Source organism: Sciurus carolinensis, chromosome 1 (genome assembly GCF_902686445.1).
Source record: "Sciurus carolinensis chromosome 1, mSciCar1.2, whole genome shotgun sequence".
NCBI classification, from domain to species: Eukaryota; Metazoa; Chordata; class Mammalia; order Rodentia; family Sciuridae; genus Sciurus; species Sciurus carolinensis.
The window spans coordinates 112081747-112107893 of record NC_062213.1 but is presented as its reverse complement, the minus strand read 5'-3'; the positions used below and the strand labels follow the sequence as shown (position 1 = coordinate 112107893).

Sequence of the window (26147 nt, the reverse complement as noted above, 5' to 3'; positions counted from 1 at the left end):
AATATTCTATATATGTCTGTTAAGTCTAAGTTATTGATTGTGTTATTGAGTTTACGGTTTCTTTGTTTGGTTTTTGTTTGGAAGATCTATCCAGTGGTGACAGTGGTATGTTAAAGTCACCCAGAATTATTGTGTTGTTGTCTATTTGATTCCTGGAATTGAGGATTTGTTTGATGTACATGGATGCACCATTGTTTGGGGCATAAATATTTATGGTCATTATGTATTCTTGATTTATAGTTCCTTTAAGCAGTATGAAATTTCCTTCTTTATCCCTTCGGACTACTTTGGCTTGAAGTCTACTTTATCTGAAATAAGGATGGAAACTCCTGCTTTTTTACTGAATCTGTGTGCATGGTAGGTTTTTTCCCATCCTTTCACCTTTAGTCTGTGGATGTCCTTATCTATGAGGTGAGTCTCTTGAAGGTGGCATATTGTTGGGTCTTTCTTTTTAATCCATTCTGCCAGTCTATGTCTTTTGATTGATGAGCTTACACCATTAATGTTGAGGGTTATTATTGAGATATGATTTGTATTCCCAGTCATTTGGGCTTATTTTTGATTTTTAACTTGACTTGGTGTCTCCTTTGATTGGTTTTTCTTTTAAGACAGTTCCTCCCTTTGCTAACCTACATTGTTGTTTTTCATTTCCTCCTCATGGAATATTTTGCTGAAAATATTCTGTACTGCAGGTTTTCTATTTGTAAATTCTTTTAACTTTTGTTTATCATGGAAGGATTTTATTTTGTCTTCAAATCTGAAGGTTAGTTTTGCTGGGTATAGGATTCTTGGTTGGCAACCATGTTCTTTCAGAACTTGAAATATGTTATTCCAGGCCCTTCTAGCTTTTAGAATCTGGACTGAGAAATCTGCTGATATCCATATTGGTTTCCCCTATATGTAATCTGATGCTTTTCTCTCACAGCCTTCAAAATCCTATCTTTATTTTGTATGTTAGACATTTTCATTATAATGTGCCTTCGTATGGATCTGTTGTGATTGTGTGCATTTGGTGTTCTGTAAGCCTCTTGTATTTGATTTTCCATTTCATTCTTTGGGTTTGGGAAATTTTCTGCTATTATTTCATTGAATAGGTTGTTCATTTCTTTGCTTTGTATCTCTGTGCCTTCCTCAATCCCGATAATTCTTAAATTTGGTCTTTTCATGATGTCCCATAGTTCTTGAAGGTTCTGTTCATGATTTCTTCCCATCTTCTCTGTTTGGGCCACTTTATTTTCAAGATTAAATATTTTGTGTTCATTGTCTGAGGTTCTGTCTTCCAAGTGATCTAGTCTGTTGGTGATGCTTTCCATTGAGTTTTTTATTTGGTTTATTGTTTCCTTCATTTCAAGAATTTCCATTTTTTTTGAGAGTCTCTATCTCTTTGTTGAAATGATCTTTTGCTTCCTGCAGTTGCTCTTTCAACTGCTTATTGGTGTGATCATTCATTGCCTGCATTTGCTCTCTTATCTCATGCTTTGCCTCACAAATCACTTTAATTATGTATATTCTGAACTCCTTTTCTGACATTTCTTCTACCATGCTGTCACTGGATTCTATTAAATAGAATCTAGGTTTGTTTGGATCATTTTCTTCCCTTGTTTTTTCATGTCGTTCATGTATCTTCCCCTCTAGCAGTGCAAATCTGGGTTATTGCAGTTTCCCCCCTGTAGGCTTATAGTGACCCTATAGGTTTCCAAAACCTTTCCTTTAAGGGGGAGATCAATATTAACAGTGCCCAGTTTAGTCAATATGCAACCCGAAACTAAATAACACTTATGAGGACGTTAACAATATTGTCATAATAAACAGAATGAAGCCAAAAAAAAAAAAAAAAAAAAAAAAAAAACCAGAATGAGTTCAATTATTATCTTCAGTATAACAAATAGATTTGCAATAAGGTCTGCAGTTTCTAATGGAGGAGAAAGAGGATGGGAAGGGGTGTAGGATGTAGCTATTAATGGGATAACACAAGAGTATATAGAGTTCTAGATTGTAGAAAGAGTGAAAGTGTAATCAAAAGAAGTTGGTTTTTAGCATGAGAAAAGGGAGAAAGAGACTCTGAGGAAACAGGTAAACAAAAGGGAAATAGAGCAAGAAAAGTAAAGAAATAAAAATTTAAAAATTTTCGAAAAGGAGAAAAAAAAATCTACAGTATAATAGTCATATAGTATTCAAACCTCCCAGTCTTCAGTAGCCTGATATATGAGAGGTACCAGGCTCGAGCAGGCATCTCAGAATGGGATTTGTCCCACCTAAAGATGGGAGCTACAGCTTCGAGGATAATCCAAAATGGCTGCTCTAACTTCCAAATGTGTTGGCACATGGGGAGCTGCAGCTTGGGGTGTGGGCGTGGTTGGCTGGTGGTTGTCAAGGTGGGGTGCAGTTGGTCAGGCAGGGGTCCTGGAGGCAGGGAGAGGTTGGTCAGTCTGGTTGAGGGATCCTGGAGATGGGGCTCAGTCAGTCCGGCCAGGGGTCCTGCAGGTCCTGACTGTTGTCTCAAAATGGAGGCAGTCATGTGTAATCAAACCTGCAGGTACTGTGACAGTGGACTTCCAGGCAATAACAGGCAGCTGGCGATCCAGTGGTGGTCTGCGGTTGCTCTGCTAGCTACAGGTGAATGATCGGCAGGTGGACCTGGACCATGGGTGATAGGTAGGAGAAAGGCAGGTAATGGGCAGGCAAGAGGCAGGCAAATGGCCCAAATTAATTTTTTAAATCTCTCTAAGTGAGACATTAAAATTTTTAATACTTAATTTAAATAAATTGGGGGATAGGTAATTTATCCACATGGAAATCAATTCAAAAAGTTTAAGAGGGCTGGGGTTGTAGCTCAGTGGAAGAGCCGCTGCCCCAGCGTGCAGAAGGCCCTGAGTTTAATCCCCGGCACTGAAAAAAAAAAAAGTATGTTATGTTTATGCATATTTATAACATTTTTATTTTGTATATATCTTATAGGATAGTTAATGTATTATAATAAAACACACTCCTGGAGGTTGTGCAGTGCTCAATCCACACAGCTGTGCACATTGTCCCTATATATGCTGGGACCATCGAGATCATAGTTGCATGCTCTCACTATCCACATAGTAAATATTTTTAGTTGAACTGCTCTGAGGTGAAATGATGACATCCCAAACTGTTATGTACGGGCATAGGGTTGGAATGAAGAAAAAGACTGGAGAAGTAAACATGGAGGAGGGAGTGAAGGCCTTATCCACCTTGCAGAGGAGGAGTCTGGCACTTGGACTGAGGGTAACTGTGGGGTGGTGCTAACCTGATTTGCATTGCAGACCATCTCTCCACTGCCGCCCAGAGGGCTCATTGGAGGGGAAGGGGAACAAAGCCCGGGCGAGCAGCGAGGAGGTTCATCTGGGCAAGAAGTGGCCGTTTTGGCTCTATGGGTAGGGAGGTGGATTGATTCAAGAGAGATTTTAGAGGTCGAAAATAGGTCTTGGTGATTGTACATGGGGCCAACAAGAGAGGGTCAAGGGTGTGGGTCCGGGCTGGAGGAGGTGCCCAGCCAGGGGTTGCACTATCAGAGCAGAAGGACAATGCCATGATTAGTCATTTTTTTCCAACTGTTTAGAATTTTTGAAATGCTATAAAGAAATAAGTAAAACTAAATACTTAAAGAGTTCAAACGCATTTTATATAAACATTACTTATTATCATTCTAATATAAATTGTTAGCAGATAAAATTATTGAAAGTATCATTCAAAAGACCCTGAAGAACCTGTATCACCACTGAAAAGTGAATAATATTACCTTCCATTAGGTATGGAACACCAATGAAAAAAGCAGTTGAAAATATTTTAAAATTAAATTAAATTATTATGATTATTATTGTTTTTTTGGTGCTGTAACCCAGGGTTTCTAAATGCTAGGCAAGTACTCTACTCTGCTGAACTACATCCCCAGCCAGAGAACTATACATGTATATATTTAATATGTTTTAGTTGTAGATGGACACAATATCTTTAATTATTTTTATGTGGTGCTGAGGATCAAACCCAGTGCCCCCCATGTTCGAGGCAAACACTCTAACATGAGTTACAGCCCCAGCCCCGAGAACTATACTTTTTGTGTGTGTGTGCATGTGTGTGTCTTTTTTAAATATTGGGGATTGAACCAGGGCCTCATACACATGAGGCAAGTGCTCTACCAGTGAACTATATCTCAACAATTTTAAAATTTTTATTTTAAGACAAGAGTCTTGAGGCTGGCCTCAAATTTTACAATCCTCCTGCTTTAACTTCCCAAGTAGATGGAATTACAGGCATACAGTACTGTGCCCAGATCTGGAAAGCTATATTTTAAATGTTGAGTCTGAGATGCCTGTGCCCCCTAAGCAGTTAGAGGCAAGGACCTGGAGCTCATGATATAAACTGGGAATCCTCAGTCCCTACCTACAATTGAAACTGTGGAAGTAGCTGCGTGTAAGAGAGTTGAATGGAACTTTATAAAAAGCTAACTGAACTAGAAGATGTGTAGAGGTAGAAGCCAAAGCAAAGAGCAAATCAAAGAAAACTATGGAGTTAGGAGAAAATGGATACTGCTATCTAGTGCTGGTAGATATTTAACAGCTGGCTCTCTGGAGAGGTGAAGGGAAGCCCTGATTTGTAGTGTTTATTCAATTCCAAGGGGTAAATATTCCCATCACAGTCCATTTCAAGTTCTGATGTCACTGAGCGTGGAGTTGGGGAAAGATGAGCACATCAGCCCTTGAGAGTACCATCCCAGATCACAGCTGCAGTCCTAGTGGGAACAGGATTCTGTCAGGGAGTCATGGAGGACATGTTTAAAAGACAAAGTGAACTATAAGTGTAGCTATAAAAACATAGTAAGTTTTGGTGAAGATGCAGAGAAATCAGAACCTCCATACATACTGGTGGGAATATAAAATGGTGCAGTTGCTGAGTAAAACAGTTGAGAAGATCCTCAAAAAGTCAAACCCAGAACCACCATATAACCCAGCATGCACTCTTGGTATATTCTCAGGAGAATTGAAAGAAAATATTCATACAAAAATTTGTACCTGATTGTTCATAGCAGAATTATTCATAATAGCCAAAAAGTGGAAATAATCCAAATGTCCATCAACTGAAGGCTGAATAAGTAAAAGGTGGTATATTTATACAACAAAATGTTACTTAACTGTGAAAGGAATTAGATATTGATACATGCTATGATATGAAATACCCTTAGAAACATTATGCTCAGTAAAAGAAGCCAGATGCAAAAGACCAAATATTATGATTCTGTTTATATGAAATATCTAGAATATGTAAATCCATAGAGACAGAAAAGGTTTGTGGTTGCCAGAGGCTATGGGGAGGGTAAAATGAGAGGAACTGCTAATAGTGCTTCATTTGGAGGGGGACAATAAATATATTATGGAATTAGATAATGATAATGGTTTTACAACCTTGTGGATTATACTAAAATCCACTAAATTGTACAACTTAAGAGGGTGAATTTTAGAGTTTGTGACTTGTGTCTCAATATTTTGAAAAGGTAAAGTTAGTTTCAGTTGTCCATAAAATTGGAATGTAATCACTGGGTTATATTCACAGCCCTTTTCATTTTTTATTTCGAAAGACAGTCTTGCTAAGTTGCTTAGGGCTACACTAAGTTGCTGAGGCTGGCTTTGAACTTGCAATCTTCTTGCCTCAGCCTGCGGGGTCGCTGGGATTACAGGTATGCACCACAGTGCTTTGCCTGGAACATAATCTTAAGGATTATTATTATTATTATTATTTTTGGGAGGGGAGATTAATTACCTAAAGTTTTGAGAAATTGTGGGTGAATTGAAGACTCTAAAATACAAAGTTTGACTTTTATTGCATTCACTCTTGAATAATTTTCTTGGAAATAGATTTCTAGAATCTGTCTTTCTATACTTCGGATATATTTTCCATTGTCTTCTGAATGTTATTTGAGTTGTGGAGAAGTTTGCTGTTAGTATACAGTGTTTCCTGGATTTACAACATGTTATGTCCCAATAAACCCTTTATAAGTTGAATATATTGTAAGCCGAAAATGCATTTAATATGGATAACTCATCCTAGCAACGCAGCCACTCTAGACTGTCGGGTGTTCCCTGTGATTGTGGTTGACCAGGAACCACGGTTACTGCACCACCTGGCACTGAAGAGGTTATTGTACCCATATTACTAGCCCAGGAAGAGATCAAAATTCAAAATTTGAAGTGTGGTTTCTATTGAGTGCATGTGACTTTCACACTATTGTAGAACTGAAAAATCATAAGTCAACTACAGTTAAGTCAGGGGCCATCTGTAAATTAGCACTTTTATGGGTACTTTGTCTTTTCTGTTTGCAGTAAGAATCAATTTCTGGAAACAAAAACATATATTTGCTATGGTTTGAATACACTTCCTCCAAAATCTAGGTATTGCCAGTGAGATAGTATTAAGAAGTGGGACCTTTAAGGGGTGATTGGGCCACTAGAGCTCCTCCTTCCTGAATGGATTAGGAACCCTTACAAAGGGGTGCGATGGAGGAAGATGGTCCCTTTCTTGCTCTTCCCTTTTCTGCCAAATTCGGGACCCTAAGAAGGCCCTAACCACACACCAAATGCTGTTGTCTGATCTTGAACTTCTCAGCTTTCCCATCTGAGAGAAAATAAAATTTTGTTTTCTTTATAAATTACCCCATGTCAGGTATTGTGTTATAGCAACATAAATGGACTAAGACAATGTTCATTGAAATTTGAAACTCAATATTGACATTAAATTTGCAGATCTGACAGAGATGAAGAGTGTAGTGAAAAAATAAAAGCAATTACTCAGAATACTGTGCAGAGATGGAAAATAAGAATTTAAGAGACCTAGAAAATAGAATTAAATGGTCCAATGGTCCAACTTACAACTTACGAGAGAGAGAGAGAGAGAGAGAGAGAGAGAGAGAGGGAGAGAGAGAGAATAGCAAAAGGGAGGATAAAGAATATTCAAGAGAGAATGGTTTTTTTGTTTGTTTGTTTTTTGTGGTGCTGAGGATTGAACCCAGGGCCCTGTGCTTGCCAGGCAAGCATTCTACCAACTAAGCTATCTCCCCAACCCCTCAGAGAGAGAATGTTTAAGAAAATTTCAGAATTAATAAAAACATGTATAACTAGTTAGAACAAATTAAAAAATAAAAACATGATTCATTAGATTAAAAAATTAAGTACCCCAGGCCAGATAGAAAATTAATCCATGTTTAGATGCATTTCTGTGTAGAAGCCATGTGGCTCTTTATGACCTAGACTCAGAAGTCACATAGTGTCATTTCCACTATATTTTTCCTATTAGTCCACGTAGTTACAAGCTTGCCCAGGTTCAAGGCCAATAGTGTAAGAGTAGACTCCAGTCTTCTAAGGGAGGAATGTGAAGGAATTGCAGCCACACTAGGTAAGATAGCAGATGACAGCACAAAGGCCAAAGCACACCCCCAAATCTCATAGCTGTTCTTGAGGGAAGGTGGTCATCAACCTTCAGATATGCCCAAATAATTCATAACTCAGATATGCCCAAATAATTTTTTTAAGTGATGGGGATGGAACCCAGGGCCTTGTGCATGCTAGGCAGGCACTCTACTATTGAGCTACACACCCAGTGCTAAATTAATTTTTAAGAATAACATCAATGAGCTGGGTGCAGTGGCACATGCCTACTCTCCTAGCAGCTAGGGAGGCTGAGGCAGGAGGATCTTAGGTTCAAAGTCAGCCTTAGCAACTTAGTAAGCCCCTAAGCAACTCAGCATGACCCTCTCTCTAAAAAAAGAAAGAAAGAAAGAAATAGAAAAGAATAACATTAATGATAATAGAATTTTACAATTTCAAAATGAGCCATCCAGCCATGAAAAGATGTGGTGGGAACTTGAAGCCAATCTGAAAAGGATACATACTATGTTTCCAACTATATGACATTCTGGAAACATATGGAGACAGGAAAAGGACCAGTGGTTGTTAGGAGTTGAGGGGTAGATAGGTGGAGCACAGAGGATTTTTAGGGCAGCTAAACTACTCTGTATGATACTACAATGGTGGTACATGTCATTATACCCTTGTCCAAACCCACAGAACGCACAGTGCCAAGAGAGGTAAATTGTGGACTCCGGGTGATATGATGCATCAGTGTAGGTTCATCAGCTGTAACAAGTGTACCTCTCTAGGGGGATGCTGATATGGGGAGGCTTTTTGTGGGGGAGGGGATACATGGGAATTTTCTGTACCTTCTGCTCAATTTTGTGATGAGCCTAAAGCTGCTCTAAATAGTAAAGTCTTTTTTTTTTTTTTTTTTTTTTAATTTAGAGAACTTGAAGACTCTTTAGAACATGTGTGGAAACTCTCGGGGTTTAGGGACTCCAGTTTGAGAAACCATGTTCTAGGAGATTGTGGTGTTGCAGCTGCTCAGATGTGTTTGCTCCAGCAGAGTTAAAGAATACCTGTCTGCTGACCTGACTGACAATGTAGAAGTCCATCCTCCAGGTTCATGTTCTCCATCCTAAACAGCTGACACATTCAGGCAGGCCACGTCCTTGGAGAGGTCTGCACTGGCCAGGCCCTTGTTGGCCTCATTCTGACTTGTATGATTAAAAGCTCAGGTGAAAACAATTTAATGGAACATTTTGATCTCATTAAAAAGCAAGAGAAGCACATCTCTGAAATACACTCTCATAAAGCCCAGCCTTGTGGACAGATGTGTGTACCATGCTTCCACCTATCAGGGAAGGATTGGAATTTATAAAGGGGATTTCATTTCTTGGTGACAAAGCCTTTTCAATCCTAGGGATATTTACAACCAACACTGAAAAACCCGATGGTCTGGCCAGTTACGGAGGGTCATAAATGTCAGTGACCAGCTTTTGTCTTGGAGAGATTAACTTTAGGGAGTTGCTGGGAGAGAAGAAATGGAAAAAGGACAGATGTTGTTCCATATGTATGAGAAGACACAGATTAGAGAAGAGGGAGAATCAGGGCAGGCTGGAACATCAAGCGGAAAATCGAGGAGATTCTTGCTGCAGGAGGATTTTGCTGCAGAGGGTGTCACTATTAACCCACGAATGTTAGTGGGGCTCCTTTTGGTCCTGTTCTCTCAGCCAGGAAGAGGAGAGGATGCCTGGGTTCCTTGATAAATCCTCTTCAGGCAGGTGTTAGCAGTAGCTGGCTTTTTTTTTTTTTTTAAACCAGTTAACAAAAAGCTTTTCTAGTCATCCTGAGAGATTGGTGTTGCTCACTTGTGGGGTTGGGGGTCTGTCTCATCATTTTAACAGGATGTGACATCTGATTTATGGATGGGGAGATTTATGACTGACCCATGATCCTGTAGTATTGGTGGCAGGACAAGAAAGGGTCCAGGTCTCTTGGCTCTAACCTTGCACAGCTCTGGAGCTGCTCTAGCCACATCCTCTTTCACCATTCAGTCATTCAGCAAATGCTCACGCACAGCAACTGTGTCAGGCACTGTACTGACGTTTGGGTTACATCCATGAACAAAAGCAAAGTTGCGTGTTCTTATAGAGCCTACAGTGCCAGGGCTTGTAGAGCCATGTTTGTATAGATCTGGGATGGGGATGGGGCAGAAATAGACAATAAATACTGTAAATAACTAAGTTATAAAGTGTGTTTGAAGGTGGGGAGTGCTGTGGGGGAAGTCATTCTGGATTTGTGGGATCATAGCTCAGTGGGACGAAGGAGAGCAGATTGTGACTGTGTACAGGGCAGTCGAGGCAATGGGGATAGTATCAGGGGGTCTTGTGCGGGCTCAGGGAGGAGATGCACGTGGTGCCATCCCAGAGACCAGTGGTGGGCGCTGGTAGCTGCTTACCTTGGTGGCTGTGATTACCACACCAGTCTTCCTTACTGGACTGCCCGGTGTCTTCCTGGAGCCTCCAGGCCAATGCTCTGCCCCTAATGAATGGGCAGTTTAAATTGGAGACAGGGACAGGGTCTGGCCTGGCCTAGAATGTGGTGGCGCCACCGGCCCCAGCTGTGTACAGTATCTGCTTTGTGTGATGTGTCCACGGGGTGACTGGGAGCCATCTCTGCTGGGTGGTGGTCAAAATAGTAGAATAGAATATGCTGAGAGAAGGGTCAATGTGAAGCCAGAGTTCCCCCAGACTCCGTAAGCCTGGGAGCCCCAGTTCTCCTGATACCATGTTGCTAGGCCACAGTACAAAAGAGAGGACGGTCATCCAGGGCTGGGCTGTTGCTGGGTCTGGTGTCTGTTCTCGGGGAGAGGAGGTCTCACTTGTAGGTAGAGGAAATGACTCTGTGTAATTCTTAAAAGAAAGCCCCTCAGGCATCCTGGACCCTGTAAGTCTGCCTCAGTGCCTGCAGTTCCACCTTTAGCATCTTTTTATTCAAATAAAAACTCTGGCATCTTAACTTTTTTGGTGTGTGAAACTTTTGGTTCAAACAAAATTTTAACTTAGAAACATAAACATGTAAAAGAGATTTGAATTTTTTAACTTGTTCTTTTTAGATATACATGACAGTAGAGTGTATTTTGACATACCTACATATGTAAAAGATATTTGAAAAAAATGTTACTCCATTAAAGGGATAACTCGCTATTCCCATTCCTTGGGGCAGGCTTTCTAAACCCCTGGAGTATAATTTGAACATCACTGCATTAAAGTATTTCAGCTACCTTGTTAAAATGTGAACACTCTTGGTTTTTAAAAAATATTAAACTACTTTAAAATTATTATGGCAGATTTTGATGTGTGTGTGTGTGTGTGTGTGTGTAGGGAAGAGGGGGATAATAGACTTCTTAGAGGATATAATGAAAACTGTGGATCTACTGCCCCAAAATATGTACATGCCTAAAACTCTGCATCCTGTTTTATGGGGGAAGTGGTTTGTGGACCATAGTTTAAGGATCTGGTTTTATGAGGAATTTGTCTATCAGATTTACTTCCAAATGGAATATAAGTTTTGAGGCTTATAAAATTGAGTTTTAATGAGGAAGTAAGGGAAGATGTAGAGGAGAATCAGAATTTTGGGGGTAGAACCAAGGAATGTGTGCTTTTAACATGACCTCCAGGCAGTTTTGATGATCAGACAGATCATTAATCTGTATCATCAGAGGGCTAGAGCTGATATGTCCAAGCCGAAGGACCCAGGAGACACAACTCTCAGACAGTAGCCCTAAACCGGTGAGGAGGAGGGAGGGGGACTGGGAGAAGCTGGCTGCCCGCAGGCTGGGCTCTGGTCTGACCAGCTGAAGAACAATAGGAAAGGTCCTCCTCCTGCCCTACCTGTCACAATGGACAAGCCTGGTCAGGTCGCTCTGCCTTAGAGCTTGCACCCAATACACAAGTTGGGACCTACTGACACAAAAAGGAAAAAAAAAAAAAAAAAAAAAAAAGAGGAGTTCAATAAACTCTGATAGAACTGTTTAGACTGTTTGAAATTCTCATCTGGGGCACTGATGTTTCATATTCTGACATTTCTCTACGGTTTTCATGTTCCAGTGCCAAGTGGAGCTCATTCCTACTTTGCAGCAAAGACCAGTATCTTCCTGGAGTCAGGGGACTCTGGAAAGAATGCCAGAAATAATAAAGGGCTTCCATTAACCTGGTGTTAATTAATGGGATCTGCTCCAATCTGGATCAGGTGCTTACTAAGCAGAGAAGCACTTGCTACTGAGATAGCTACTACCTATTGACCTGCTGTCCCAGCTCAGTGGCATTTACCCTTACCTTAATATTATCCCAGAATGATCTGCTGGCCAGGGACTGTGAGAGAAGGGAGATGAGACTGCAGATGGAGGAAGAACAGGAGGTGGCCTCTCCCAGACCCCCAGGCCTTGAGTCACACATTGGCTCTAGTCAAAACCTGGGTTTATTTAAGAACCTGTTTCTTGGACACCCAGCCAAGACAAACCCAAGCCAGTGCCGACCTGCTTCTCTGGGTGGTTATGACTTTATGCAGCCTTGGTTCTGTGATTTGAAGACTCAGAGTGGATGATGCCTGTCTGGCTCTGGATTCTGTCTGGGGGATAGGAGAAACAGAGTTAGCCCTCCTCTTTCAACCATCTCTGGGTGGCTACTCTGAGCCCTGTTAATGTTTTAAAAGCGTTTCCAACCTTTTGGTTCATAAGCGTGTTGATTGAGTGCTCATGCTGTTGTGTGAGATGTACCTACCTCTGAACCTTGTTACCATGTCAACATATTGCCTCTCTAATGTGGAAAAAAGTGCTTCCGTTCGTCAAAATTGTACAGTTAAGATTTGTGCATTTCAATGTATCTAAACTTTACTTAAAAGAAAAATAAGAACTATTTAAAATAATATTAAATTATATTATATTTAAAATAATGATTATTTAAAATAATTTCAAGTGGGGAGAGTAAGCAGGAATTAATGGGGAGTAGGTAGAGTAGATGAAATGAGAACAGAAATGAGTATTAAAGCTGGGGGATGGGTAAATGGGGCTTATGCTATTTTGTTTTTTAAAAATACATATTTGCAATTTAACATAATAAAGTCACATCCCTAAAGACTTAGATATGTCTGTTTTCTCTTACAAATCCCATTTCCTGACCAAGAGTCTTAAAGAAACTCATACTTTTAAACTCAGTAATTCCACTTCTGGGATTCTATCCAAAGGAAACAATCAGAGACAGAGAGGGAGTGTCACTGGAGTACAATTTAAAATAAGGGAAACTCAGTGTCCAACAATAGGAGAATGTTTAAAAAAAAAAAAAAAACTATGGCACAACCATTAAAGACATGGGAAAGTGTTTTGTGGGTATGTTTGTATGTGTGTGTGTGTGTCTGTATGTGTGCGGGCATGTGTGTGGCACTGGGGATTGAACACAGGGCTGCTTTACCACTGACCCACATCCCTGGTCCTTTTTATTTTTTATTTTGAGACAGGGTCTTGCTAAGTTCTCAGGCTGACCTTGAACTTGCAAGCCTCCTGCCTTGACTTCCTTAGTAACTTGGATTATAGGTATGTACCACCACTCCTGGTTCAGGGAAAGTGGTTTTAGTGACCTAAAATTAAATAAGAAAGAATCAGAATATAAAACTGTATACCATGTGGTCTTCAGTTTGTATTTACTTATTTATTTATGGTGGTAGGGATCAAACCCAGGGTTTTGAATATGCTTAGCACATGTTCTACCACTGAGCTACATCCCCAACCTTTCATTTTGTTTTTAATGGGGCACAGGCAAGGCTGGAGTTGTACCTCAGTGGTAGAACACTTGCCCAGCACATGCAAGGTCCTGGGTTCCATCCCCTGCACTGCAAAAAATTAAAAATTAAAATGCATCTGTACAGAAAAATAATCAAGATGTTAAAAGTAGTTATCTGAGGCTGTCCCTCACCCAGCACCCAATATACATTTATGGGGAACCTGGCACTAAAACATTGGGAGATGACCTGCTTCTGGGTCAGGGTTAGTTTCTTCCCTGCTACTTACTACATAAAAGTCAACCTTCAACATAAGTGTTCATAAATATAGAAGTAGAATTAAAAAGGGGGTGTGGAGTAGTTATCTCTGCTTGGTGGGCTTATAGCTGATATTTATTTTCCTTTTTATTCTAGTCTGTATTTTCATCCTTTCTACAGTTGACATGTATTGCTTTGATAATTATTGAAAACTAATTTGTGTTGTTTTGAAGGAAAGGAGGAAAAGAAAGAAGGAAGAACAGATTTTCATGTAGGTACCAGAACAAAATAATAGGTGTTGGAACTAGAAAGGATCTTGGAAATAAAAGTATTGCCTAAGTTTAGTAGTTGAAGAGACTGGGGCTCAGAGGAGTTGAGTGACCACCTAGGTCATTTGTGTCTTAGACAGCTTGGTTTAGCACCCACTAGCCCTCATTTTCCCTGAGGACCTTTGCAGTCTGAAGCCCGATTTGTGGGGGGGCCTCTTTGACTCTGCAGCCAGGTTGGATGACCTGTTATTGGCACTCCTGGCCAGCTAGATTGGAAAAATGCCCTGGCTGTAAGAAGGCCAGTAAGACCAGAGACCCCACTGTCACACAGTCATTAGGCTGGTTCCTTTGATAGTTCCTATCGGCCATCTCTGTCTTCTTAGCTCTGCAGTTGCAGAGGTTATTTTTAAGCAACTAAACTGAGTGTCTGGGGGTCTGACTTGTCAGGGTTTTCAAACCACCACCGGTCAGAAAAGAAATTGTGTTGTTCAATGGTCAATGTCAGGTTGGAGTCAGAGACACGTGCTCCTGCCTTTGCCAGAGTTCTTAGGCACTAAGGCCCTTTTCTGCAGGTGTGGGGGCAATGTCAGTTAAATCCTCCTCTCTCTTTTCCTGTGGTATAGAGGATTGAACCCAGGGCCTCATGCAGGCCAGGTTAAGTGCTCTACCACTGAGCTGCACCCGCAGTCCTGTTCATATGTGTTTATGACCCTTCCCACCCATCTTTGCCAGCATACTCTCTACTATATATATATGATATATATATATATATATATATATATATATATATATATATATATATATATCATCTTTGTGTTAGCTGGAGCTCTCTTTGAGATACTGAATCTTCACCAGGACCCAGCACATATTAAGCCCTCAAAAAATTGTCGAATATGGATTGAATGGGCATCATTCCCCTAGAACATGGAAGATCTGACAGGTTCCAAGTTAACAATATCTCCAGGGTTTGTATATTTTAATTCTTAAAGAACAGGGTGTTTAGGGGGGGAAAATTTGGCACTTAATATTTATTTGCACAACTGCAATGAAATGTTTTTTGTTTTGCTTTTTTTGTGAGGGTATTGGGGATTGAACTCAGGGTCACTCGACCACTGAGCCACATCCCCAACCCTATTCTGTATTTTATTGAGAGACAGGGTCTAGAACTTCACTGTTGCTGAGGCTGGCTTTGAACTTGTGATCCTCCTGCCTCAGCCTCTGGAGCCACTGGGATTACAGGCATGCACCACCGCGCCTGGCTGCAATGAAATGTTTTTGGAAAATTGTTAATATCAATGCATAAGCTTCAGGAAACCACCACTCCAGGAGCATATCCAGGGAGACCACTGTGCTGTTCACTCTGCTGCCTTCCACTGCTCCCTCTTGGTATCTATTTGGGTTTGGTCAATCAATTTGATGATTAGCTAAAAATATATTTTGACTTTAAAAATTTAAGCAATTTTTAAAGTACAGCATCACCTTCCTGCTCAAAACACTAGAAAAAATAGGGATAGAAGGAACATGCCTCAACATTGTAAAGGCTATCTAGGCTAAGCCTCTGACCAACATCATTCTTGGAGAAAAACTGAAAGCATTCCCTCTAAAAACTGGAACAAGGCAGTTCTTTTGGTTCAAACAAAATTTTAACTTAGAAACAAACATGTTTCACCACTTCTTTTCAACATCGTTCTTGAAACTCTAACCAAAGCAATCAGACAGACCAAAGAAATTAAAGAGATATGAAGAGGAAAAGAAGAACTCAAACTATCACTGTTTGCTGACATGATTCTATCTTTAGAGGATCCAAAAAATTCCACCAGAAAACTTCCAGAACTCATAAATAAATTCAGCAAAGTAGCAGGAAGAGCAAAGCAGGAGGTATCATAATACCAGACCTTCAACTATACTACAAAGCAATAGTAACAAAAATGGCATGGTATTGGTACCAAAATAGACAGGTAGACCAATGGTACAGAATAGAGGACACAGATACAAAACCACATAGATACAGTTATCTCATACTAGACAAAGGTGCCAAAAACATACAATGGAGAAAAGATAGCCTCTTCAACAAATGGTGCTGGGAAAACTGGAAATCCCATAGTAGTAGCAAATCTACACTCACAAATCTAATGCATTTATATTCATAAGTGATGAATCCTCTGAAAGAGAAATTAGGAAAACTACCCCATTCATGATAACCTCAAAAAAAAAATACTTGGGAATTAATCTAACAAAAGAGGTGAAAGACCTCTACAATGAAAGCTATAGAACACTAAAGAAAGAAAGAAAACCTTGGAAGATGGAAAGAGTCCCACGTCTTTGGATAAGCAGAATTAATATTGTCAAAATGGCCATGCTAACAAAAGCGCTATACAAATTCAATGCAATTCCAATTAAAATCCCAGTGATGTACCTCACAGAAATAGAGAAAGCAATCATGAAATTCATTTGGAAGAATAAGAGACCCAGAATAGCCAAAGCAATCCTTAGGAGGAAGAGCAAAGCAGGAGGTATCACAATACCAGACCTTCAACTATACTACAAAGCAATAGTAACAAAAATGGCATGGTATTGGTACCAAAATAGACAGGTAGACCAATGGTACAGAATAGAGGACACAGATACAAAACCACATAGATACAGTTATCTCATACTAGACAAAGGTGCCAAAAACATACAATGGAGAAAAGATAGCCTCTTCAACAAATGGTGCTGGGAAAACTGGAAATCCATATGCAGCAAAATGAAATCAAACCCATATTTCTCACCCTGTACGAAACTCAAATCAAAATGGATGAAGGACCTAGGAATTAGACCGGAGACCTTGCGCCTAATAGAAGAAAACGTAGGGCCAAATCTTCATCATGTTGGCTTAGGACCAGACTTCCTTAACATGACTCCCAAAGCACAAGAAATAAAAGCAGAAATCAATAAATGGGACAGATTCCAACTAAAAAGCTTTTTCTCAGCAAACAGTCAACAATGTGAAGAGAGAGCCTACAGAGTGGGAGAAAATCTTTGCCACACCCACTTCAGATAGAGCACTAAGCTCCAGAATTTATAAAGAACTCAAAAAGCTTTACTCCAAGAATACAAATAGCACAATCAATAAATGCACTAAGGACACTTCACAGAAGATCTACAAGCAATCAACAGATATATGAAACAATGTTCAACTTCTTTAGTAATAAGAGAAATACAAATCAAAACTATCCTAAGATTCCATCTCACCCCAATTAGAATGGTGATTATCAAGAATACAAACAACAATAGGTGTTGGTGAGGATATGGGGAAAAAGGTACACTCATACATTGCTGGTGGGTTGCAAATTGGTGCAGTCACTCTGGAAAGCAATATGGAGATTCCTCAGAAAACTTGGAATGGAACCACCATTTGACCCAGCTATCCCACTCCCTGGCCTATACCTAAAGGACTTAAAATCAGCATACTACAATGATGCAGCCACATCAGTGTTTATAGCAGCTCAATTCACAATAGATTGTGGAACCAATCTAGATGCCCTTCGATAGATGAATGGATAAAGAAACTGTGGTATATATACACAATGGAATATTATTCAGCCACAAAGAAGAATAAAATTATGGCATTTGCAGGTATATGGATGGAGTTGGAGTATATCATGCTAAGTAAGATAAGTCAGTCCCCAAAAACCAAAGGCCGAATGTTTTCTCTGATAAGTGGTGATGATAACATAAAGAGGGGGAGAGGGGGTAAGGGAAGAATGGAGGAAGGATGAATTGTGTAAAGAGAAATGAGGGGTGGGGAGGGGGTGGAGGGAAGGAAAGAGACTGAGACAAACATCATTATCATATGTACACAAATGGTGTGACTCTACTTCGTGTACAACCAGAGAAATGAAAGTTGTACCCCATTTATGTACAGTGAATCAAAAAATAATAATAATAAAGTTAAGCATTGTTTTTATTTTAGAGTTTTCTTAAATTTAGACTACCAGATCATCAAGCACCTACTCTAAGTAGAATAATTCAAAGATTAGGCATATTCTCCAGGACCTGTGGCATAACCTTTAGGTTCTCTTTAATTGTAGTAAAGTACACATAAAATTTGCCATCTCAACCATCTTTAAATGTGCATTAAGCACACTCACACTGCTGTGCTGTCATTACCATTTGCCCACAAAACTCTTTTCATCTTGCAAAACTGCAACTCTGCCCACTAAACAGCATCTCCCCATCCCGCTCGCCAGAGCCTCTGGCAATCTCTATTCGACTTTCTGTCTCTGTGAATCTGACTACTCTGGGCACCTCATGTACACAGACTAATACAGAAGTTTTCCTTTTGTGACAGGCTTGTCTGACCTGCCATCATCATTCTTACTACTACTATGGATTTGGATTTGGAGGTGGGTGCTGGTGGGCACCAAGACCAGGCTCTGCAGAACAGAGAAGTAAGACAGGCTCACCCCCAGCAGCCCACTCTCCTGCCCCAGCCCTCCCTCAGTTCCAACTCACCTCATTTCTCAGAAGCTAAATGTCCTCATCCCCTTCATCCCATTTCCCACTCCTCCCGGAGAGCATGTGACTGGCCTAGCATGGGTCACATGCCCATCCCATGGCAGAGGAGGGCAGGCCACCTCATTTGACAATCCCTTCAAGACTGCATTTAATAAGGAAGCTATGTATCCTCCCAAAGAGCAAGGATGGGGATGCACACTGGGCAGCCCAGACCAATAGATGTCCACTACAGAGGAGGTCCTCCAACAAGGTTCAAAATTCATTTTTGCCTTTCTATTCCACAATGCCTTGGGCTTGAGTCTTTAACCCTTGGGTTTTGTTTGCAATTTTATTTTTGGCTTGGCTTTCCTTGCAAAATTTCTAGCAGTTTGAGAGTCAGAATTTAGCTCCTGACACACTCTGTGAGCCACACAGGGGCCCATGCTGGCTGCTCTCGAACACCAGCACGCTTGAACACAGACCCAGACTCTGATAACCTGAGTCCCATCCTGGCTTGGCAGTCCCATGACTCTGTGGCCTTGAGCAAGTGATTTCATTTCTCAAGGTCTCAGTTTTCTTATCAGTAAAATTATAAAATAAGGAGCTGGAGTATAACTCAGGGCAGATGTAAGGCCCTGGATTCAATCCCCAGCACCATAGACACACACACAAACACACACACACACACACACACACACACACACACAAACACACACACACACAAACATACACACACCACAATACAATAATATTACTTAACCTCACTGGGGTTGTTTTGAAAATTAAATAATCTTTTGTGCTAAGTGCTTGTTGACCTATTGTCTTAATAATGTTTACAGCTAATCTAGTGCACATGGGGGAAAAAGACACCCCCTTGTCTGGGCAAATGCAGTCCTATCATGAGGCACACCACACCCTGGACTCATGCTCTGAGTTAGGTAACCTTGTGAATAGCCCATTCAACTGTATACAGCAGTCCTGCCTGTGGGGCAGGTATTTATATACCCCCTTTTTCCCTTAAGTCAACTATGGCTCAGAGAAGTTGAGCACCATGTAATGGTAATGGGGTAGTGAGGTCTCTTCTAACTTGCCTATTTACTTAGGACAACCCAAAGAAGCAACCCCAGTCTTATGGCCATCCCCCCACCTCTATTGTGGACCATATGTCTTTGTCGCCAGCTCGTCAGCTTAAACCTCATCGGTCTTCCACAGTGATGGCTACCAAATCCTCTCTAGCATCTAACCTATAGATTATTGTCAATCTCTACTCTCTTCTTTATTACTCTGACAATCATTTTAAAAACTAAGGCGTTATTTTGAAGGAATAGGGATGGTGGAAAGAAGGATAGATTTTCATTTAGGTATCATCCTGACTTGGCAAATTTATTTTTCTGTGGCCCATTTAATATCTAGACAGGAAGGACTAAAAATACTGTGGGTCTGAATGAATTCCTCTAAAACTGTAAGATCAGTGTTACCAACAGATAGCTCAGTATTAGGCAAAGCAGTTTCCAACTTGAGAACTTTTTCCTTTCTTTTATTAGGGGCCCATGTGTTTTACATGGTCAGCTGATGCTAGAGGGGTGTGAATTAAATACAAGTTTCCACCTTCATTTCTAAACTCTTCTGTTATTTCTCTGATGAAGAGGCAGTACCCACTGCCTGCTGTGTCTGACATTGTGATTTGGACATGTGTCATCTAGTTGTGCACAGGGGGCAGGAAGGTACTGTGCACTGTATTTACACACTGAGTGTGTTTGTGTATCTCCTGTATGAATCTGTGCAGTATACTGATTGTTTACTTTCAAAGGTGGATCACTGGGTAAATTGAAGTGCTCTCAAGGAATTGATTTGTTCACAGAACACTGAATATAACTGCAGAAGTCTGCCAGTTATTCCCTGATTGAGCTCTAAGTTTCTGTCTTGAATGGTGCGATTTCAAAGCTTAGTTCAGATTTGAAACAGCTGCAGCAAGATGGTGTGAACATCCCCAAGTGGCATAAGAAAATTAGCACACATTGAAGTGGAGATTATCTAAGTCTCAGAACCACTATTTCCCCAGCAAACCCCCTACTGAAGTGGCATGCAAAAGATACCAAATGAAAGCCAATAAAAAGGAATGAACTTGACCCATGTGCCTTCAGAGGCCCAACCCAATGTAGTTAAGTGAACTAAAATTATCTGCTTGAGCAGGTTAGATCTTCTAACACCAATTCTCAGGCCTCAGAAGCCAGCTTAGCCTTGCCGCTGGCAGTTAAACAACAGAGTCATATTTAATGCTTTAGACATGGCTGTTAAATTTGGCCCAGTGTGAGTTTATGTTTGATCAGATCTATGAAAGTGGAGGATTCCTGTTGGGGAGGACTGGGTTCTAGCCCAGGGACTTACAGACTGTGACGCTAGACATGCTAATCACCCCATCAAGTATCGGGCTTTCTTCTCTGTACAGTGAAGGAGTCAAACTCTGCTCTGCTTACCTGCTGGGGTCTGTGGAGATCAGACAGGATGGTGTTTGGGAACTGTGAAGGCACTGTAAACTACTTGGACAATTATGTTCACAGGCAGAACACCAAATTCTTTCTGCCTTCACCTAATTGTCCATTTAACTTACATACTGTGGGTTCTACCTTCATTCTTACAGCAAAACCCTTTTGAAAGTATTGTTTTTAGAACTGAAATCAATATATGTTTAGTCGTTCTTTTTAACCTTCAAGTCCTCTTAGATGAGGAAAGTACTAAAATTAAGAGGAAAAATGGACCAAAGGAGTTGGGAGCCCAATGGTATAAAGAATTCCCATCCCGATGTCCTGTCTTTCCTCTGTGACACCAACATCTAAATCCAAAGCCAGCTGAGTAGGTTGGTATACCACTGTAATCCCAGAGACTCGGGAGTCTGAGGCAAGAGGATCACAAGTTCAATTTTAGCCTCAACAATTTAGCAAGACTCTGTCTCAAAATAAAAAAATATAAAGGACTTTGGATGTGGCTCAGTGGTAAAGTGCACCTGGATTCAATCCTCAGTTCCAAAATTACAAACATACATATATAAACACATAAATAAAATTCAAAACCAAAGATTCTGGTTGACTGTTAGGCTCCAGTTCTTCCTGTACACCTTCTGTGGTCCCTGATCTCCTCAGTTCACCTCAAAGGTCAAAGTGCTGAGTTCATGTGTTGCTGTCCCAAGCCGCACTGAACACAGCTCAGAATTCTACCTGTTAGCCATATAGTATGTATTTAAAAAAAAAAAATTTCCTAGTTGTTGATGGATCTCTATTTATTTATTTTTATTTATATACGGTGCTGAGAATCAAACACAGGTCTCACATATGCTAGACAAGTGCTCTACTACCGAGCCACAACCCCAGCCCTTACAGTATGTATTTAGAGAATATTTATAAGAGAGGAAAATAAAAATGGAGGCTGAAAGTGTTTTCTCTTCTTCCTAAGGTTCTGCCATCACAAAATGAGAAACAACATATTTCAACACATTTTGCCATATTTCAACACATCTGAGACACCACTGCTTAGGAGACAAATCACTTTTTATGTATCACAAAGAAAGAAAATACTCTTATCAGTTAAAATCCGACAGTGTTTCCTTACCATATCCATTATAAGACACACTTTGATTTCATAGTTGTTAAATGTGAAAAAATGTTACTTATAGAACAGAAGGGATAAAATATTCCTATCTTTTACAAAAGGCAAAGTTTTATCCTTTTGGACCTGATATAGTAGGTTGGCAAACTTCAAACTGTCTCACATTTATTCCCAGTTTCTTACATCTGTGCATGTTATATAATTGCTTTTATGTGGGTGGAAGGAGGTCATTCATTCTATTTTTCTCATGGATACAGTAATACAAAGTATGGGTGTGAGTATAGTTTTGAGTAAGGTAAATGCAGACTGTAAAATACTTATCTGAACAAAAGTCATCACCAATTCTGTGGTCTGTTAGTTTTCTTGCAAGATATTTTTAAAGTAAGAAATGTTTAAAGGCATTTGGCACATTGATTATGTTTTCTTTCTCCTGAGGAGTGCTTTTTGTTGTTTTATTTTAATGCTTGGTTTGACTGTTTTGTTGTTGCTATTGAGTCTGTTCTACTTCAAGTAAATCAACTGAACAGGGAGTTCCTCTCGCACAGAGAAATTAAGCATGAAGAGGCTCACATGCTGAGAGCACATCACCTGCTTGGGCTAAATATGACATTTTCATTATGCAAGTGGGAATTCCAAGTCTTTCTGGGCAGAAGAGAGGGAGGAACACAGCAACTAGAAAGAAATACAGCTTGTGTGATGATCCCTTGTAAATTTTTCATGGACTAGCCATTGCATTTGGAATGTCCTTGCTCATAAATTCTACCGTTTGGGATGAGAAAAACCCCACCTGCTTCTAGCCTGTTCCATTACCTTATTTCTCTGCTCCATCAGGACATTTTATACGTGACAGCAAAGAGAGTACAAATACACACACACACACACAAAATGTATTTCTAGGGACCAGACCATGGCCGGGTGGAAAGAGATGATCCACATTATTATAGTTCTCATGGAGCTTTGTCATCAATTGGGCACCACAGTGCCTTGGCTCCTGCCTGGGATTCCCAGGCTGTTACTGTGATGGGGAGTGTCAGCAACCCTCGTGCTGGGCAAGGAAATTGTTTATGTTTGATCACTGCTAATGCACTTTTGCCCACTGTTCTCTCCCCTGCAGTCGGAGTACCACTATGAGTATACAGCGTGTGACAGCACAGGTTCCAGGTGGAGGGTCGCCGTGCCGCACACCCCAGGCCTGTGCACCAGCCTCCCTGACCCCGTCAAGGGCACCGAGTGCTGTAAGCAGCCTTCCTACTTCAGGGCCTCCCTGCTGCTTAGCTCTAACCTCCTTACCTGAGCCTCCTGCCATCTAAGCTAGACTCTTCCTGATAGGGCAACTGCCTTAAAGAATCAGATCTTCCCCCAAGTTAGTCCCCATCCCTAATCCTGTGGAAATTGATGCAGAACTGTTATTTCATGGACACAAACTAGATATCTGAATTTGCTTTTATTAAAAAAAAATTGAAATCAGTCAGGTGTGGTGGCATACATCTATAATCCCAGCTACTCAAGAGGTTGAGGCAGGAGGAGTCCAAGTTCAAGACCAGCCTGGGAAACTTAGAGAGCCCTTGTCTCAAAAAATAGAAAAGGGTAGGAATGTAGCTCAGTGTTAGAGCACCCCTGGGTTCAATTCCCACTATCATAAATAAATAAATAAATACCATCGGTGGGCACAGCATGAACAATTCTAACCATGTACCACCCAGATACTTGGTCTTTGTCAGTATTCATTTTCTTTTTTTGCCTGTGCATTTCTCTCCAATCTACACTCACGAGGCCAAAATCAGGCATTTAGGGAACATTGATTGCTTTTGTTCTTGAAAAGGAAGCCAGAGCCGATAAATTTCTGCAGAGACAGACCTTAAAAATGCACCGGGCATCACCTCTGGGGACAAGAATCTTCCTGACTGTGGATCTGACTGTGTAATCAGGAAGGTGGTGGCTTGTTGCAGCTCCTGTCCCTGCCTCAGTAGTGGCAACTTTCCTACAACTGGTCGCTATTTCTCCTCAACTGTCTTTTAGGAATACAAAGGAAATAACAATAAAAATCAGGGGCAAGAATTAAGGAATTATTCAGAGAGTTGGAAAGGAGATTGAGGGTGTTTAAATTAAAAAATCAGCTTAGTTCAGTGGCTGGTTCAATAGGTGAACAGATACATACTGGTTACATTTCTGAATGGATATTGCTGAGATCTGAGCACAACTGTGGCATGACTAACAGAAACAAGTAAAACATCTTCAGTTTACCCAGGTGACATCAGTGAGCTCCTACTATGTGTAAGCACTATGATGTTCCAGTGCTGTGTGAACCACAAAGATGAGTAAGGCACAGTCCCTGCCTGCAGGAGCTCACAGCTTGGAGGGGGGAGCAGACATTCATTCATCCATTCATTGTTTTGGCAAAACTTCATGAAGCTCCTGCAATATCTGTGGCAGTACCGAGCCAGCCATCCCCCGTGAGCCCAGAGCCTAGCGGGTGGGAGAAAAATGGGATGTGGTAATACGACGTGAGAAAGAATGGGAATTATGGATGCTTAGTTATCAGGAACAGCTGGGAGGATCAGAAGCAAAAGTTTGAAGGTGAAAACAGCAACACACTAAAGGTAGAGCATGGGGCCCAGGGTGTCAGCCACACAGAGAAGGTGACAGAGAGGGTGAGGTGGAGAAAAGTCCGTAGTGGGAGATCAGGCCGGAACGATAGATGGTGGGGAAACCGGAGAAGATTCTGAATGCCAGGCTGAAAGCTTAATTCTATAATCAATGAAGGACGAGTAACTGATTTTTTTTAAAAAAAGAAAACAGACCAGGGACAGTGGCACACACCTGTAATCTCAGCAACTCCTGAGGCTAAGACAAGAGGATCACAAGTGTGAGGCCAGCCTCAGCAACTTAGCGAGACCCTGTCTCAAAATAACAAATAAAAAGGGATGAGGGTGTAGCTCAGTGGTAAAGTGCCCCTGGGTTCAATCCCCAGTACAAATCACAAAAGAGAGAGAGAACAAAGTACAAAATCAGCATTTTAGGAAGATACCCTTGGCCACAGAATAAGCAAAAATATGAAATAGGGGACTAGTTAGGAGGGAATTGGAACGGTTGAGTTAACAGGTCTCAAGAATCTCAATTAACATGGGAGCAGCAGAACCAGAAAGAAAAGACAGAGGTCAGAGGCTGAAGGGAGAAATTCAAGGCTGGAGAACCATTCATCACTCAGAGGGGCCCGCATCTTCCTCCCTGGAACGCCCTCAGGATGACTGAGGCATCTTGCCAAAGGAATCAAGATCATCAGGAATGAACCCAAAGTCCTGCAGCAACTCTGAGCTTGCCCAACCCTAAATCTTTTTTATTTTTAAAAATAACAGTTTTATTGAGATACAATGTACACACCATAAAATTCACGCCTTAGAGGGTAAATTTCAGTGGCTTTTAGAATACTTGTGGCAACAATCCCCACCCCAATTTTGGAACATTTTAATCATGAAAAGAAATCTCATCTCATGGACAATTTTTCCCAAGGCCCCTTCCTCCCCTCCCCCAGCCTCTGTCAACAATAAGTTCACTTTCTGTATCTATTCCTCTGCCTTTTCTGGATATTGCATATAAATAGTATCACACAGAACATGCCATGCCCCTAAATTTTAGTGAGCCAAACCCCAGAATCCCATTCCTGAGTTGCTTCCTTTAGAATGCCCTCAACCTGTTCACCTCTCCAGGGGCCACAGTGACCTCACCACCCCTCCTTTGTCCCTGCCCTGCTTTCCAGCCTTCTCTTGCAATGCCGGGGAGTTTCTGGATATGAAGGACCAGTCCTGCAAGCCGTGCGCTGAGGGCCGCTACTCCCTCGGCACGGGCATCCGGTTCGACGAGTGGGATGAGCTGCCCCATGGCTTTGCCAGCCTCTCAGCCAACATGGAGATGGATGAGAGCGCCACAGAGTCCACTGAGAACTGCACTTTGTGAGTTTACACACACACCCCCTGCCCACTGGGGAAGGGGCTCCTGGGCACCCTGGGAAGCATCTTCCAGTACAGGGAGGAAAGAGGTACAGAGGAAGCCATGCTGCCAGAGGGAGCTGTCGGAGGTGACCGCCACCTCAGTGCACTCTTACCTAAGCTTACCCTGGCAGGCACTGGTGACAATGGGAAACACGAAGAAATAGAGGGGATAGTCAGGGGACAGGGTCAAACGGTTCAGTCTTTTTAAAATAAAAACCTATTGGATTTCCACTATGGAAGTTTGGATCAGCCAGTAAACTTCCTCAACTTGACTGGAACACAACATGCAAAGTATTGGATATCTTCCTGACTTTTATGCTAACTTCTAAAACTGGTTCTGCCTAATCTGAGTTAATAAATTTTGGGGGGAATAGAGTAGGTCTAGAACTTTAGTCCATGGT

At 41.1% G+C, this 26147-nt stretch overlaps 1 protein-coding gene and 1 non-coding gene across 3 annotated transcripts in view; both read left to right on the top strand.

The window, feature by feature from the left end:
- Positions 1-26147, top strand: part of Elapor1 (endosome-lysosome associated apoptosis and autophagy regulator 1) — a 98434-nt gene that overhangs the window by 40693 nt on the left and 31594 nt on the right. For both annotated transcript variants that reach the window (XM_047562519.1, XM_047562526.1), the window contains exons 2-3: positions 22872-22992; positions 25515-25707. In XM_047562519.1, the coding sequence (XP_047418475.1) occupies positions 22872-22992; positions 25515-25707 (314 nt within the window). The remainder of the gene's footprint in view (positions 1-22871; positions 22993-25514; positions 25708-26147) is intronic.
- On the top strand, positions 12094-12196 carry LOC124968829 (small nucleolar RNA U13). Its single transcript, XR_007105862.1, has one exon. It is a non-coding gene; the product is annotated as a small nucleolar RNA U13 (small nucleolar RNA).